Raw genomic sequence first — 11,548 nt, forward strand, 5'->3', positions numbered from 1 at the left:
TTGTTGGACCATGTAGTCCTTTAATATATACATGCCAGAAACTTGATATTTGTAATATCTTTTTATTTTATTTCTAGCGATATTGTTTGGACAAATGTTCATGCAAGATTTTTCGAGAAAACATCACCTAACAAGAACACAGCACAGACATCTCCTTGAATATGACACTTGCTTTTTCGATAGAGTTGGCCAGTAGATGTGAGGATGTTCGATTTATAGTCACTACAAAAAACGTTTTACAGCGGGAGTTTGATCTTTGGTAAAGATGAGGAAAATACAAAACATGAGGAAAAACACCAGAAAATTAGTCTGATGTGCAAAGAAACTCTGAATACAATGAAATGACATAATTGAATTCAAAATTGATCTAACGATGAATTAAACAAATTCACTTCAGTACGAACTAATGAAGGTGCATTTCAATGCTGGAGGTTCATTGCTTCTTCTTTTTTTATCAGTATGCAAACTTCCCTCTAAGGCACCCGTCCCTTTGATGGAAAGACATTTTCCAAAAAATGTAATTCAAAATACTGATAGTTTGCTTTTGGAATTTCCAAAACCAGCTATCAAACCTTTGTAACTAATTTTTCAACACAATCATGACCTAAATACCCATTTTCCACTTACATGAATATCTTTTCCAACTGTCAAACATGATATCATCTACTAGCAGGGCTCTGAAATGGATTCACTGAACTGTATGCTCTTAGTTACTGGGATTCCTCTTTACAAAACCGGTTTCCTTTAAAAGAAAATGGTTAAACATCCCTGCGACGATCTCAGTTTTCTGACCTTCACCTACTCACACATCCTTCCTTCCTCAGAGTCATCTAGTAAACACCAATACAGAGATTTAAAAACATAAATAAATGCGTCAATGGTGTCCCTTAACTTATGTCACTCAAAGCATGGGAAGCAAAGCCTCGCACATTTGAACTAAGGTTAAGAGAGGAACAGCAGGGATTCTAACATTATGAGAGACTAATGGCTTATTCCGTGTTTAAAACGAGCGCCTGCAAACACAACGGCGGAATTTTTCAAAAATGAACAACCCAGCATGCAGCTGTCACAGACTTCGAGCTAACTGAAACGTTCACATCTAAAGGAAGAACTTAACGCTCCTTTCTAACAAACTGCAACTTAAAATACATCTGACACCAGTCATCTTGCACAGTTACAACTCAGGACACTGCTGTTCGCAAAGAGGCTAAGTAGAAATAAAAGAACTCAAATATTTTAATGACCCCATGAAACAAAAAAGGACATGAAATTAAAAACAGCAGAATGAGTGTAGAGAGCGAGTCCAACAGTAACTACAGAAGAAGCGGTGACTTGACCAGAGTAGAGCAGGATGTGGGCTTGTTTGCTATTTAGTCTCTATCAGCTCTCCTACAAACAAATGTTTATTGTGTCAAGTCCCTTTTATTCCATGGGGTCTCACAATAAATTCTAATAATCAACAACACACTTTGTACAATCTACTCTACCTTCATGTCAACAGTAGAAGAAAACGTAACCCACACACTTATTGACAACACTTCACAATAACACTTCTCTTTTCAGAAGTCAGAAATTGAACACGGACATCAGCTCTTTACAAACTGGGGCAAAAGGTGCTGTTCATGAGGATGCATACTACTACTACATGCTTTCACACAAACATGCTCTCTTCCAATGACAAACAAAAACACCAAAGTGTCTTCAGCCGAACTAAATTCTGCAATTAATTTGTTGAGGACATAGTAAATGTCTGCTAATGCTTCACTGAGCCCATTAAGGGAGTCAGTTTCTTTTTTCCTCTGCCAAAGAGAGGTCAGAGGTCAGGGACACTAGAAGTAAACCTGGGTTTTTGAGCGAAAGGACGGACCCCCTGCTCACTAATGCCACCCTCCTGCCCTCAATGTAGACAGACACATTGTGAGGCTAGAGGAATGTTGCTGTTCAAGGCAAACCTCGACATGATGAATGTTTCGCCCACCAGACATATTGCGTTAGTATTATAGCTAATATTATATTAGGGAGTCATATGTTATCCCATAGCAGCCCCTCTGGTTAACATACCTCATACCAATTAATGAATACAAATGGCTGCAGGTAAGCTAATAAAAAGAAGAAAAAAAATAAGAAGAGAGTCTGATGAGAAAATAACAAATTCACTAAGATTTCCAATATCAAGGAATCTGTGTTGACGGATCATGACCGCATTGACTGCAACAGTGCAAAGGCTTATAGAACAAGTACGAGTCACGGTAACAGAGCAAGCTAACTGGCAGTCTCTTCAAGGGAGCGTGGTGGGAAATGTAAGGCACTATAGTCTCACTTGGCAGCATCTCTACATCCTTCAGACCTCCGTTAATCTTCTTAGGGAGAAACCAGCGTTGGTGGAACTGAGATGGAAGGGCATCTTGTCCTCATTCAGAAACTCCCACACAGTTTGTTGATCAGTTCATCAGCGTCCTCACATTCATAATATGCATAACGAGGAGCACAGAGATCATTGCTGCAGTTCAGTGATTTCCATGAAAAGAAAGACTCCCTCTCAACCTCGCCTGACTTGCCAGGAATTTAGGAAGTGGGAGGTTCAATTAAAGGCTCGGCTGGCTGACGTGTGCTACTTCTCAGGTGCAGATTAAGGGTGGAGGACAGAGCATGAGAAGGTTGCTAGTTTGGGGGGAGACAAGGGGAATATTTGAGAGTGAGCTGAGCTTACAGTCGAGTGAAAGGGCCCACGTTAAGAGGTGCTCTCAGTTTGGGAGAGGAGCAGGAGTTGGTGGTAAACATGGAGGAAGGGGAGGAGGAATAAGGAGAAGATGAAGCAGATGAAGGGTCACTGTTGCTGTTCAGGGTGAAGACACTGGAAATGGCCACATCAACAATACCTTGACAAAGCTCTGAATATAGTTTCCTGCAGGAGAAGAAAATAATAGAAGTGTTGATTGCAAGCAATGGAAACATTTCCAAACATTTTCCAACTCCGATCCACTATGACAACCATATTTGACCAAACAGAGCGGACAACGTTGCACCCAATATTCAATTGTATTCCTCTATTGTAAACAGAAGCCAAACATAAACTGATGTGAACAAGAGACAGAATACAAGGTCATAACACTTCTAAAAGGAAAAAAAGACTGAATGGTACTGACTGTGCGCAGGCTGGAGCTCCATTGATCTCAATGAGCCACACTTTGAAGCTCTCGTCCACCATGAAATCAAATCCAAAGAGCTGGAAGCTCTGGTAGGACAGGTGCTTGGTGCCGATTACAGGCTCAATACATGTCAGACAGCTCCTGTGAAAAACAGAGGGCAAAATAGGAACCTATTTAGGAATTAACTCAACGCTTCAGCTTTTATAATGTGGTGTGTGATAGCGAAGGTATTCGTAGCAAAAACAAGAAGGACCTACTTTATGATCTGCTTGATCTGAGGTAATATGGTGCTCTCCAGGGCGACACCGTGAGTGTTCAGCAGGTACAGCTTGAACTCGTCAAAGAACATCTCATTTCCCTCTTCGTATCGTCCGTAGTTCTGTGAGTGCTCCTTCTGGATGCAGTGGTTGGTCAGGTGGCTGGTCATGTCCTGGAGGTCAGAGCTGTTGTAGGGCTCTGAGGAAGTCCGCAGCACGCCCTCCCGGTACAAATAGATGTTATACTGATGGTCCACTAGCACCCAGCTCCTGGCAATCGAAAGACATGAACCACAAGAGCTTCAGTAACAAAGTTCAGACGAACTAGGCACATTCTCTGCCGGTTTGTGGAGAAACATAAAGGACTCGCCTGATGTCAAATTTGCGATGACCCGGCTCCAGAAGTAACGGTTTCTCCAGGTACTTCTGGATAACATGGACCTGTCCCTGATTATCAATGTACTCCAGCAGCTGATTAGCATCATGGGATATCAAAATACCAGCGCCTGTTGCAATTTAAACAAATATGTTAAGCTGCTAGTAATGCCACTAGCACATCATCAATTTGAAACTGTACACAATATATGCAGTATGTCTACTAAAAGGGAGTTCATCTCTAAAGAGAAAATGTCTATATGGCTCAGTTGTATCTTGGGTTTAAACCCATGGATAACTTACCTTTAGCTCCAGCAGAAGACTTTGCAATCCACACTGTGCCCTCCCCACTTTCTTTCTTCGAGTGATAAGAGGCCAAGAAAACCTCCCGCTCGTCCGTCTTGGGATTGTTCTTCAGATGGCTAATGCCATTTGTAGCTGGAGCAACGGGGGTGTTGAGGTTAGTGGGATAGATGATGTAGGATTCTGGGAACCAGCTACTGGAGTCAGACAGCTCGGGGCTAGTCTTTATTAGCCTAAAGAGCAGAGGGGGGGGGGGGGGGGAATGGTCAGCTAATGTAATCCCCTTTGAATAATTTACTCATAAGTGCATCAGTAGCGTGAATGATGGGCAGACAAAAGATATATAGATTTAGTCTTTCGACGAGGTAGATACACACTTGACCAAGGACGCCTTTCTGCAGAGCTTGTCCGCTCCTCTGTAGTAGTTCACCAGCTGCACCAGTCCTGGTTCGTGGCCTGCAAAGTCAAAGAGTGGTCATTTTAAAAATCTTTCCACAGGATGTTGGGGGGAAAAAAGATCCCTGCAAACCTCACAGCAGCTGTGTCATCCTGAGTCATATCTAGTGCGCGCACACACACACACACACACAGACACACAGACTTCTCCTGTCTGCCAGTATATGAAATAAGTGAGGGGGGCACATGATTTACCTAGACGTCCAAAGGGCAGTCTGTTCCGTTCACCGAGCATCAAGTTGAATCTGGGATTGTCTCTCTTCAGCCTCTTCCATTGTCCAGTCGAGAGGAGGATTTTGGAAACTTCTGCATAAACAGTGCTGTTGTCGTCCCGGGTGACAAAGGTGTACATCGGGGAACTCATGATGCCACTCTGGACTGCGAGGTTTCTGCTTTTTTTTCTTTTTGGTTATATGATAAATAAAAAACACACACAAGCGACCGGGTCGTTAACTTAGCTGCGAGGCTGCCTGGTTGGCACTGCAGCACGGACACTGTGCGGGGTTATCTCCTCGGTCCGTGCCATGGCGATGAGTCAGTCATATCCAGCCCACACATCGCGGTTAACTTACACAGCTGTGCTGCTGCGGCTCCGGCTCAACAGTTCGAGGCTCACACGTCTCTGTGTCCGAGAGCACAGCGAGGGAGCAGAAGCGACGTCATGTTGCTAAGCGGACAGGATCCCTTCCCCTTCGGCGTCCCCCAGACAAGGGTGTGACTGACTGACTGACTGACTGACTGCTGCCGGCTCCCGGGGCTGGTCCTGTCTGGGTTCATTCACATCCCGCCTCAGCTTTAGCTACAGCTAACGGACTCGGACCGCGACCACTGTGGGCCGCGATCAAGGAAGCGTTTCCGGTATCCCTTCTTAGAGCCAAATAAGAACTAGTTTGACGTGTTGGCCAACTACACGTCTAGCTGCACGCCATCACAAACGCAGTCTATTTTATTTTCCCACCGGCGCGTGCTTTTATTCTTTGAACGCTTAGCGGCCGCTGTCATCCACTGTCGACGGCACAAACGCAAACCTACCGGTGATGGTTAGTGTAGTTCACAGCTCCACTGATATCACGAGTAGTTAACATTCTACTTTTGTCTTATTCACAATAAGAGTAAATAATACACATTCGAATAAAACTAATTATCAATAATAATTTCTTAAATCTAATTTACGACGGAATTTAGTGCCCTGCTGAATTATAAAACAAGACTACACTACATCTCCCAGAATGCAACGTAACGAAGTGACCAATTAATCGGTACGTCTGTTAGGCGTGTTGTGACCACAAGATGGCGGCGTAGGCCTCACAATAAATTAGCACCGAGGACCCGAGTGGTGTAAACATAACACACAGGAAATAAGTTTCCAACTCAAGACATAGGTTTTTACCCTGGGTAAGACTTAAACGTTTTCTAAGTGAATACAAGGAGTGGGTAGTTTACGTTGAGTATAATGCGAGATAATAATAGATGCACAGAAAGGGACGGGGCTCTCTGGGCGAACCAGGAGGATAAATGGAGCACTCCCTAGTTTTGACAAGTAATGGGTCCCGTTCCGCTATTTCCGTACACGTGTGTTGCTTTAACTGTGTTCCTCGTTGTTCTGGTATTTCTATATCAAGTCGTCAGTGGTCGTTTGAATGAAGAGACAGGCAGACCAGCTTTCGGCAGGAAGTCAAAGTTTGGCAGGAGCGGAGCGGAGACGGTAGTGCAGGTTTTCGGAGAACGAATTGGGACGTGACAGGAAGTCGTACTTAGCGAGGAAGAAACAGGTGGCGGGAACAGAGAAAACCGCACGTCAGAGTAGGACAGCTGCGCTAACGTTAACAATTATCAATCGTAAAGGTTGTGTTTGCAGTCAAGTGCCTCTGCGTTGTCTTGATATCGACAAAGATAAGAAGATAACACGAATAGTAAGTGACGTTCCTCATCCTTACTATTGTGGCGTCCTTTGTGTTGCGGGGTATTTGACAAATGTATGTGGGGCATGTTCATGTGGCTGTTTATCAACAGCATGTAACACTGTTACATTTCTCTGACTGTCCAACCTGAAGCTGGAGGACAGTGTTGCCTCTTGTGCAGCTGCACATCCATCACATCCTCTCATTCGTGCATATTCAGTTTATTATTCATCGGGAAAAATACTAGTATCGTCAAAGAATAAAGAATCTGATGTCATAAGACTTAACTTTTGTGTGGGGGGTCAAGAGTGATGTGTGCCTTGCTGTTTACTGATGTCATGTTTTTTTAATAACTCTCGTCCCCTCTCCTTCACCAGGCTGGAGCAGGCCAGGCATGAGTGGAGCACACCTGGACGAATGGCAGAGGAGGTCCTTTGACATTTCATCTGGCAACTGTACACCTGAACAGACGGCAGATGCCTACCGGGCCCACATCCTCTCCATTCAGTATGCATGGGCAAGCTCCCAGCTCTCGCAGGCCGGCATGGCCAGTCTGCTCGGGACCTACTCGGAACGCTACGCCGCGGTGCTGGACTCGGATGACCCCCGCACCGGGCTCAACAACTATGCAGAGAGTGCACTGCATCTGGCCCGCAGTCAGAGGAACTACAGTGACAAATGGGAGTCCTCCCTGACCATGGACAATGTGCTGGAGCTGCCCTGCGTGCAGAGGATGATGCAGGCAGAGGCAGGGGGAGGAAAAGGCTCCCTGGTGGCACCAGCAGATGTTAACATATCTGTGGGACTAGAGAGCAGGGGCAACTCCCTGTCAGCTCCCTTTACTGGTGGTAGGTCAGAGGCTGCGTTGCTGAAACCTATAGGACTAGCACAGTCTAAAATGGAGGTTAACAACAGTGCCAGTAATCTTGCTAATATTTCTGCAGTGAGACCAAGTGGCTCTGAGGGGATCTCAGGAAATCCAAACTTATTCTCCCGACCTTCAGCCCGACCGCAGTCCGTGTTTAGTTCTTCAGTTCCTCCTCAGGGAAACCCTGGCCCTTCAGGTGGCACACAAAACTACCAGTCCTCCCTCTCCTCCACATCCAATCCATCTAAGCGGAAGAACTTTTACAACTCTGATGGAGGAGATGTTGGCAGGGGGTCACAACGATGTCAAGCAGCCAGTGACCCGAGACCTGGAAGCAACTTCAAAACGGCTCGTGAGCAGTTCGTTGTTGACCAACATAAAAAGCATTCCCATCAGCCTCAGAGAGGCCAGGCCCCTGGGATGGCAGCAACTGTGAAAAAGTCTCTGGGTGCTAACAGGCCTCGGGGTGCATTTTCTAAATTTGTGTCACCTATTCCACGACAGGAGGAGCAAGAAGGTGGGGCGAGCTGTAGTTCCAATCAGGAGCCTCAGATCCTGGATGAGCGTCTGAAAAACTTTGAGCCAAAGATAGTCGAGCTGATCATGAGTGAGATCATGGATCACGGGCCTCCTGTGGCCTGGGATGACATAGCAGGTCTGGAGTTTGCCAAAACCACCATAAAGGAGATAGTGGTGTGGCCCATGCTGCGACCTGACATCTTTACCGGCCTCCGCGGTCCGCCTAAAGGCATCCTGTTGTTTGGGCCCCCAGGAACCGGTAAAACTCTGATAGGGAAATGTATCGCATGTCAATCAGGCGCCACCTTCTTCAGCATCAGTGCCTCATCGCTCACATCAAAGTGGGTTGGTGAAGGGGAAAAAATGGTGCGAGCCTTGTTTGCCATTGCCCGCTGCCACCAGCCCGCTGTCATTTTCATCGATGAAATTGACTCACTGCTGTCCCAGCGGACAGATGGGGAGCACGAATCATCACGCAGGATAAAAACAGAGTTCTTGGTTCAGCTGGATGGAGCAGCCACCGCAGCCGAGGACCGCATCCTGGTGGTGGGCGCCACCAACCGGCCTCAGGAGATAGACGAGGCGGCGCGGCGGCGCCTGGCAAAGAGGCTCTACATCCCCCTGCCCGAAGCAGCAGCCCGACGGCAGATTATAACTAACCTCATGGCTCAAGAGAGGAACCAGCTCAGAGAGCAGGAGCTGGGCAGTGTGGTGACAGCCACCGAGGGCTTCTCCGGCGCCGATATGACTCAGCTGTGTCGAGAGGCAGCGCTGGGGCCCATCCGCAGCATCCAGCTCAGCGACATCGCCACTATCACCGCTGATCAGGTGCGACCCATCCTCTCCGGTGACTTCCAGGAGGCCCTGAAGACGGTGCGACCCAGTGTCTCATCAAAAGACTTAGAGCTGTATGAAGACTGGAACAAGACTTTTGGATGTGGTCGTTAAAAAATGTGGCCCCTCATGCTGATTATCCTCTACCTCTGTTAAAGTTATGAATGTTATTTTGAGCTGAGATGGGAAAATTCTAAAGCTGTTGAATATGCTGTGCGTATGACGAACAGAGAAGGTGTGTACAACACAGCAGGAACACCTTACACTATGGCTTCACAAGGATAGCTTTCTGAATCCAGAGATATTTTACTTTTTTCTAAATTGTATTTCTTCCCAATAAAATAAATGTGCAAAGTACCACAAATATCCATAAGTTGTTGTTGTTTTTTTTAACAAAACAACAGTAAGTTTATCCCCAGTGGAGTAGGACATTCCCGCCGATCCTCCTCCCACCTGAATCCACAGAGGGCAGTGTGATCACTGTTGAGAGCTTTATTTGAAATGTCCCCCGAGGCCGGGTGTGCTAATCATATCCATGGAAGTTGGGCAACGCAGAGAGTATCCTGGGTGTCATAATTGAAGAAACCGGAATTGCTCTACCTCCCTTCTTGTTAGAGATAAGACAGCAGTGGACTCGACAGGAAAACCTGTTCCTGCGATTCATCCCATTTATTTGACAAATAGGGTGAGCTCTATTTTTTTTTTTGAGCACCTACTCTGATCAAGAGAGTTTGTTGTTGGTGCAAAAGCAGACGTGTCAAACTATCTGTCCCGGTCATTTCAAAGCCATCTCCTCCAAACAGCCCAAAACTTTGTTATTCTATGATCAAGTAGTAGCTCTGGTCAACAGATCTTTGTTTTTCAAGTTGAATTCGTCATTCGACCATTATAGATTGTGCACACATGAAATGAAATTCTCATGTAAATTTCATGAAACAATGTTTGAAAATCTGGAAGACCATGAAAAAAGACTTTCATTTATTTTTCATCTTTTTGTCAAGTCCCTGATAAATAATTCAGATGCGTTTGGTTGGCCAGTGTATGGAAACTTTGTTGAATTAGCCAGCAGTGAGAGCAGACCTCCCGCCCGCCCCCCGCCTCCCTGTGGGCGTCTCTGAATGCGGGCACTCCTCACAGCTGGACTCGGACAGATGCACAGGATTCCTCTGGTGCTGGCGGGATCCATAGAGTCCATTGAGTACGGACTGAAAACTACACCATATGGTGGAAGCTTGTAACTCAATTTGACTGTGGCGGTGCAGCAGTGGTGACATCGGGGGGTTGTGTGGTCACAAACGAACACATTTTACACCGTTCCATTCATCGAACACAGACATTTGCCTTGAGTTCATGTATGTTGAGATTTGGAGCCATACAAATAAAATTAAATAGAGTTCAATTGATTTGAATGTAAAAACACTCAAATAACAGTTTCAAAATTTAGAAGGAAATATTTTTCAATACAATTATAGAAGTATAACCAGTTAAAATAACTTGCAAGCTCTTCCTTTCATAGTATTATAACCCTGTTTTTGATATTATTTAAAGGGGAACATTTTTATCATCAATGCGTTTACATTCTCTAACTGAATTCAAATTGTCTTCACATGCATGGTGGACTGCAGCATGTAATTCTATGTCACTTTTTGTATTTAACTACCCATTACTGTGTCCAACATACGTTGGATTGCATTTCGTTCTCAGCTATTATTGACCGACTCACTACAAGTAAATCAGTGAATCCGACAGTGTGTCCGAGTACTTCAATGTATGAGAATCACACATGTACTTCTTTATCGGGAAATGGCCTGAGAGTGTTAAACAATCATATATTACATAATTCGCTTGTAGGATTTGACTAAGTTGGATCTGATTTTAACTATTATTGTATACATACAGTTAAGTAGTTAAGTCCACTACCTACCTGTACAGATAACTGTATATTGGAAGATCACAAGGTGAATACCAGGTGCTATTGAATCATTTATGGCATGAGAAAGAGGGAAACACAAAATTCTTCCTATTTTTCTTTTTGCTTTTCTCAAATTAGCTTTTCCATAAATATTTGACCTCTTTGGGCCTTTAACAGTTATCGAAAATAACTGCCAACAGAGAAATTTAGCGGGAAATTGCTCTTTAGGGGAACTAAAGACAATTCCCATGATCTGATTCATGAGGAGGGACCCTGACTAAACCCACTGCCGATAGATGCCGATAGAATTTAATTTAGCATCCTGTATTCCTGTCAGTGAAGTTGACCCCAGATACATCTTATAGGATTCTGTTGGCAGAACAAATGGATTTGATCAAGTCTGATTCTTAAACGACGACGTCAGTCAGATGGCTGAAAAGGAGAAGTGAGATCTGGGATTCTGGCAGGGACAGAGTGGGTTGGCCAGATTATCCCTCTCATGCAAATGCCCCCCCCCCCCCCCCTTTCGGGCCCCAGTCAAGCGTGGGGGACTCGGCGCTGGCCACAGCTGCTTCCCGTTTCTGCTAAATCACACAGCCGCCATCTGGACGAGGCTGTCGCCGCACAATGATGCCGAGCTCCTACATCGACCCTGACTCCAGACGGGCCTGGCCTTCTGCTCCAGTGGCTGATCCTCTCTGTCCTGTGCTCTCTGCTGCCGCCCCGCTCCTCAGAGGACCAGCCAGACTCTTCAGGTCCTGGACACATTCACACGTCAACATACTGTGTGTGTGTGTGTGTGTGTGTGTGTGTGTGTGCGCCACTTGTGCGACCAGTTGTCTCTTGATGTCACCGTTTAACACAAGGGTCTCTTTGCAGACAATTGCCCCTAAGGTGTGTTGGCATTGTATTCTTGTTTTTGTTTTTTGCAGCCTCAGGGAATTATAACACAACATCAATTTATTTTATTCAAT

At 45.4% G+C, this 11,548-nt stretch overlaps 2 protein-coding genes across 4 annotated transcripts; one reads left to right on the forward strand and one right to left on the reverse strand.

The window, feature by feature from the left end:
- Window positions 1-46: 46 nt before the first annotated feature.
- ttl (tubulin tyrosine ligase) lies at window positions 47-5,569 on the reverse strand. Its single transcript, XM_035605435.2, has 7 exons — window positions 4,736-5,569; window positions 4,462-4,540; window positions 4,085-4,317; window positions 3,777-3,912; window positions 3,407-3,676; window positions 3,147-3,290; window positions 47-2,905 (listed from the first exon to the last, which is right to left on the reverse strand). The coding sequence occupies exons 1-7, from the start codon at window positions 4,902-4,904 to the stop codon at window positions 2,707-2,709; spliced, it is 1,230 nt and encodes a 409-aa protein (XP_035461328.1). The 5' UTR covers window positions 4,905-5,569; the 3' UTR covers window positions 47-2,706.
- On the forward strand, window positions 4,775-9,030 carry fignl1 (fidgetin-like 1). Of its 3 annotated transcripts, none has more exons than XM_035605433.1 (2): window positions 4,775-4,925; window positions 6,819-9,030. In XM_035605433.1, the coding sequence occupies exon 2, from the start codon at window positions 6,836-6,838 to the stop codon at window positions 8,774-8,776; it is 1,941 nt and encodes a 646-aa protein (XP_035461326.1). In that variant the 5' UTR covers window positions 4,775-4,925; window positions 6,819-6,835; the 3' UTR covers window positions 8,777-9,030. The 3 variants fall into 3 exon arrangements, with proteins under 3 accessions (XP_035461326.1, XP_035461327.1, XP_035461325.1); XM_035605434.2 differs by lacking the exon at window positions 4,775-4,925 and adding an exon at window positions 5,824-5,935; XM_035605432.2 differs by lacking the exon at window positions 4,775-4,925 and adding an exon at window positions 6,046-6,453.
- The last annotated feature ends 2,518 nt before the right edge of the window (window positions 9,031-11,548 follow it).

The sequence above is a fragment of the Scophthalmus maximus genome, chromosome 10, assembly GCF_022379125.1.
Source record: "Scophthalmus maximus strain ysfricsl-2021 chromosome 10, ASM2237912v1, whole genome shotgun sequence".
Classification (NCBI taxonomy): domain Eukaryota; kingdom Metazoa; phylum Chordata; class Actinopteri; order Pleuronectiformes; family Scophthalmidae; genus Scophthalmus; species Scophthalmus maximus.

Excerpts from the sequence above, each read along its gene's own strand:
- ttl (XM_035605435.2), bottom strand. The coding sequence starts at position 4,904 with ATGAGTTCCCCGATGTACACCTTTGTCACCCGGGACGACAACAGCACT. Across the intron at positions 4,541-4,735 it reads ACTGCCCTTTGGACGTCTAG|GCCACGAACCAGGACTGGTG; the intron begins GTAAATCATGTG and ends TTGACTTTGCAG. Across the intron at positions 4,318-4,461 it reads AGAAAGGCGTCCTTGGTCAA|GCTAATAAAGACTAGCCCCG; the intron begins GTGTGTATCTAC and ends TCTGCTCTTTAG.
- fignl1 (XM_035605433.1), top strand. The coding sequence starts at position 6,836 with ATGAGTGGAGCACACCTGGACGAATGGCAGAGGAGGTCCTTTGACATT.